The sequence below is a fragment of the Penaeus vannamei genome, chromosome 6 (genome assembly GCF_042767895.1).
Source record: "Penaeus vannamei isolate JL-2024 chromosome 6, ASM4276789v1, whole genome shotgun sequence".
Taxonomy (NCBI): domain Eukaryota; kingdom Metazoa; phylum Arthropoda; class Malacostraca; order Decapoda; family Penaeidae; genus Penaeus; species Penaeus vannamei.
The window spans coordinates 44917799-44923411 of NC_091554.1; the positions used below are offsets into that span (position 1 = coordinate 44917799).

Below are 5613 nucleotides of genomic sequence, written 5' to 3' on the forward strand. Positions count from 1 at the left end.
GAGTAACACGCACTGTCAGATTTCATTGTCCGCGGTCTGTTAATCCCCTCAGAACGACGGCGTGCAGTTGTGGCTGGACTACGGCTGCCCCAAGGAGAAGCTCGTGCTCGGGGTCCCCTTCTACGGCAGGACCTACACGCTGCTGGACCCTGCCAACAACACCATGGGCTCGGCCATCTCCGGACGGGGTCTGCCGGCTCCTTACACTCGCGCTGAAGGCTTCATGGCATATTTTGAAGTATGCACGTATTTTTCGTTACGGGACTGAGTGTGGAAAGACTAGTGAGATTTGTTTTCTCTAGTTGTGTGTGTCTGAGATGGTAAAGGGAATGTTATGTTTGTGAATCTATGATTATTAGTGAATCATATTCTATATGTGATTGACTGTGACTTCTCACAGTGATTTGTGTGTGTGTGTGTGTGTGTGTGTGTGTGTGTGTGTGTGTGTGTGTATGTGTGTGTGTGTGTGTGTGTGTGAGTGAGTGAGTGAGAGAACGTGCATATATATAAGCGTTGATACCTTTTGTCGATCAAAACACTTTCACAATGCGCTGCAAAGACCTTACATTCTACCTGAACAAGTGCTAATGATCTCTGCAGGTATGTAGATATCTCATCGACGACCCAGAATGGAATCAGGAATACGATGCCTTTGGACTGGTGCCTTTCGCCTACAGAGGTAATTACTATGCCCAAACCTTCCATTTCTTTTTAATAAGTGTTTTAGTTTCATTTATCGAAGTGGTGGACGCAGCTGAAGCAACACTCGTTAAGTAGTATGTTGATGCATTTTTTGAAAGAAAACGGGTATTGCATATCATTTAGGGATTATATTTATTTTCTTTTGCCAAATCGATATCATTATTCATATAATTTGCATATAGCGAAACTGAGAATTTCGCTAGCAATCTAATGTTAGATATGCGACATGATTCTTACAAGGTACCTTAGCTTACAAATGACCATCAATTAGTATAGATTAATCCTATGCCATTTATTGTCCCCCGCCATAGATTAAAACCATTTATTCATATATCACTTTAGGTAAAATGCATACCATTTATTGTTCACGTCTTTAGATTAAACCCATGTTATTTATTATGCCTTGAAGATTAAATCTATACTATGTATTGTAAATCACTTGATATTGAATTCATTATACTACATATCCGCACATATATAATGCACTATATTTAATTAAACATACATTTCTTTATGTTTGTTTTTTAGAATTATATATTTTTGTTTCCTCTGCTGCAGGCGATCAATGGGTGGGCTACGACGACCTTCCGAGCGTCCGAGTAAAGATGGACTTCATTCGGTCCCGGGGCCTCGGCGGCGCCATGACGTGGGCCATCGATCAGGTAATGAGCCGCCAGTCATAATTTCCGGAAAAAAACAGGTCATCCTAATTCCCCCGAAAAAGGATAGAAAGAAAACATAACCACAACGTTCAGAGTCGACGCGATGACAAAATCTATAACAGTCTGTGCCTGTGTGATCCCCCAGCGTGTGGTTTTCCCGTTTTCTATGATTTTTTGAAAATAGAAAGGATTCAAGGAAACAGGAAGGGGATCGATCCGCTGCAAATTGCCTCTGATCCTTTTAATTTTTTCGCATGAGAGTGGATTAGGATTCTTTACTGGCCGGAGTTATGAGTCGTAAAGCAATTTGTTTGAGGTTATACGAGTTGTAAGGCGTGTAATCAAGATGGGATAAACAGACTGAAAAATATTAAACTGCAACTTGATTTAGCTGGGTCAAGTTAATATTAGCCACGAGTATACGTGTTTCAATAAACACTAAACCTTTACATATTTCAGTGTGTACAAAGAATATGATTTTTAATCTTATTGTATTCTCTTCTCCCAAAGGACGACTTTAACGGCTGGTGCGGCCAAGGGGTTAACCCACTGATGTCTGAACTTTACTTCGGAATGAAAGACTACGCGGTGCCTCTCCCTCCCGGAACAGACACCAGGAAGAATAACGTTGGTGTTCCTCCTGTTCCCGGGAATGGTAGCGCCTTTAGTCGTACATCGGGCTCACCCTTGCGAAACGGGAGCGCGCTAAGTGGTCCTTCAACTCGCGCGGGAATCGTGGTCTCCGCTGCCTTCGATCCTCCATCCTTCATCCTCCCCGAATTCCGGACGACCACGGAGGCGGACCTGTTCGTGAGGAACCCGTTCTTCAGAGACCGCGACCTGGGAATTAACCCTTTCTACACGAGCTCCGAAGCCCCGACCGAAGCCCCGAAAGCCAGTCAAAGCACCACGACGAGACTCTCCGAACCCGACCCATTCCTACAGGACAAGATTCCCGACGACAACATGATACCCAACAGTGAACCCCCGGAAAGAACGGCCGAGAGGACCACCAAAAGAGGTCCGTTGGCAACCGTGACCACCGCATCGAGGACGAGGAACGGCCGGAGAGGAAACGGAAGACAGACCGGAAATAAAGTTACAGGAGAGTGAGGGTCAATGTGACAGACAAAAGTGATTTGTAGGTTGTGTGGGGAGTATGGAAGGAGTCCGTAGTTTAAGGTTTAGGTTTAATTTAAAGTGGTGTAGGTTGTTTTTTATGTGTAAGGGTCAATATTTTGAGTTAATTTGTTATGACTTGTTATCATATATCAATGACCTTCATATTGAGGGAATTCTCTAGTATCACTATCAACAACTCAACTTGAAGTCCATCAGCTCTCATGTCTCTTTAAGAGACAATAACAGGTTTATTGTTTTCAAATTACTACAATAATTGGATGTTTTTATTTACAATAGGATTATATTCATCACGGCATTACTCTACACTGCATATCGGAAGCCTCGAGATTTTACCCACTGATAATCAAATCGATGCATATGTTGCTCAGTTCGTCTTCCAGTCAGTGTTTTACGTCCGTTGTATGTAAATTCAGTAAAGAAACGGAGGCAGTGACAAAAGGATGCGTCCGAAACGCTTGGAAATGGCAGCTATTTTGTATGAATCTTCATATAAATCATTATTTTTAATATGTGAGTATTCACTTAATACCCTTAATACCTCAGAGAAACGGAATGCATGAACTGCATTTGTGTCCACACGCACAACAACAGTATAAAATGTCGATTCACATATATCAGCAGCTTATCAGTGCCGTGTTAGTTCAGTGTCAGTGAAATCCGTGACGTTTCAGTGACGTGTTTCCACATCCGTAGTGAATCCGTACAGCATGAAATCAATGACTGCCAAGATAGCAAGGTTTTCAGGCGCAATTGACAATGATTGCCACAATCCTTGAGGCTAAGTATAAGCCGTAGAAAAGAAAGTGGGCACATGAAACGTGGAAGAAAAGAGAGGGAAGTAGAGTTTGTTAAGCTGTACAAGGAAGTAACTGATGTTGGATCATTTTTTTCAGTACTTCAGAATGTCTGAAATTATTTCATCATGTAGTGCAGTAAAACAGAGGCTCACCTGAACAAACAAGATTAATTGGAGAAAAGCTGTAGCACCGAGATGATTATAGTTTGTTTTAGATTAAACAATACAAATATTTTGTCATAGGCCTACTTATTATCTGTATCTATTTTTATCTAAACAGATGTTCCTTAACGGCATACAAATCTTGGGCATTTATTTTATTATACAGTAATTTTTTTTTTTTAATCTGAATTCATCATCAATTCTGTTGAGAAGCTCACAACACTCGTCCATCGTCCGTGAAAAATAAAAAAATATAGTTGAGGACGATATTCAACAACTTCACGGCACGGAGACGGAACTGACACTGAGAGTCAAAACACGGTACTGCGCCGCAGGTGTGTGGATGCGTTGTCTGAATTCAAAGTAACGATATTTTTCACTGACACTGACGAACTAAGCGTCGCGGCACTGATATGCCACTTTGTGTGAAAGGGCTTTACAAGATCAAAAAAAAACAATGAGAAAGGAAGATGATAAAGCTGTCTTGTGATATATATACATACATACATACGTATATATATATATATATATATATACATATATATATGTATATATACATAAATACATATATGTGTATATTTGTATATATATACAAACATGTAAATATATACACTACGTGTCTTAGCCACATACCCATATACTTATATACAAGCACACAATCACATACACACATATATTTATGTATGTATTTATATATATATACATATATATATATGTATATATATATGTATATATATATATATATATATATATATATATATATATATATATATATAATCATATATGATATCCGCATTTTGCCCAAATCTGTAATATATATATATATTGTATATATATGTATATATATTATATATAATATATACATATGTATTATATATATATATATATATATATATATATATATATATATATATATATATTCCCCTTCTGATATTCTGTCGATACCCTGCTGGAATTTAAAAAATGCCCGCCAAGTTACCGGTGGCGCCACACATCGGCGCGCTCTGGAACTAAACACCTACACTTGAACAGAGACAGAGGAGTGAGCACATATCGGTATTGTGAGTGTTACTTTCTCATTATGCATTTTAGCTATGATGCGACAGATTAGATAGATTTTCAAGGATTTGCGGGTGTGTATTAATTAATTAGAAACTGCACATATGTATGGAAATGACAGAAAAAAATAGGAGCTGTGTAATTTTGCTGTTGTGTAAGTTGCAGTTTATATATTTTTAGTTTTTTATTCTTATACTACTTTGTGTCTTGTTAAATATCCTGCACATCTGATAGCACTATATGTATAGTAAATCAGATTAGATTCGGCATTTTTTTTTTCCAAATATGTTGTAGCTAGATATGCAGGCCTATTTACTCACGCTCACACGCACGCGCGAGCGCTCACCCCCCCCCCCCACACACACACACATACATTCATACATACATACATACATACATACATACATACATACATACATACATACATACATACATACATACATACATACATACATACATACGTACACACACACGCGCGCACGTATACACATGCACCCCCTCTACACATATACGCACAAATACACACTTACAAACGGACGCACGCATCCGCATGCACGCACATACACTGTGTACATATGTGTATGTATGCATATGCATTTGCGTGTGTGTATGTATATGTACATACACACACAGAAACATAGCTGTGTGTGTGTTTGAGTTTACACTTTTTACTAGATGGCCAATAACAAATGTAAATCGTATGATAGTTCAACTGTATCCTGTAATAATTTTGATAATCATTAATAGGCTACTGTTATTCACGCTGTTTATCGTTAGAGTTATGATGAATCTTGCATATTCATTGGGACTGATGCAGATATTATAATCAGTTGTAAGTATTTGTTTATTGTGGATATTTGTGAAAACATTGCACTCACGTATCCTCATTCACACAGGATCCATTGGCAATTTACAGATTGTTATATTTACAATTTGCTATTATATTTTTATTTCTGTTGGTTTGTTGTTTGTGTTGCTTTGTTGTTTGTGTTGTTTTCTTTTTGTGTGTGCAAAGGAGTAAACAAGTCATTTTGAACAACCGCCTGTTTTCTTATGTTTCTGTTCAGCGATATCTTTCATTACTGATAT

General features: G+C 38.4%; 1 protein-coding gene across 1 annotated transcript in view; it reads left to right on the forward strand.

Moving 5' to 3' along the window:
- LOC113820846 (endochitinase) overlaps positions 1-3014 on the forward strand; it is a 12626-nt gene extending 9612 nt beyond the window's left edge. Inside the window, exons 8-11 of the mRNA XM_027373222.2 lie at positions 53-238; positions 601-679; positions 1261-1364; positions 1875-3014. Of these exons, the coding sequence (XP_027229023.2) occupies positions 53-238; positions 601-679; positions 1261-1364; positions 1875-2477 (972 nt within the window). The 3' untranslated portion in view covers positions 2478-3014. The remainder of the gene's footprint in view (positions 1-52; positions 239-600; positions 680-1260; positions 1365-1874) is intronic.
- Positions 3015-5613: the final 2599 nt, after the last annotated feature.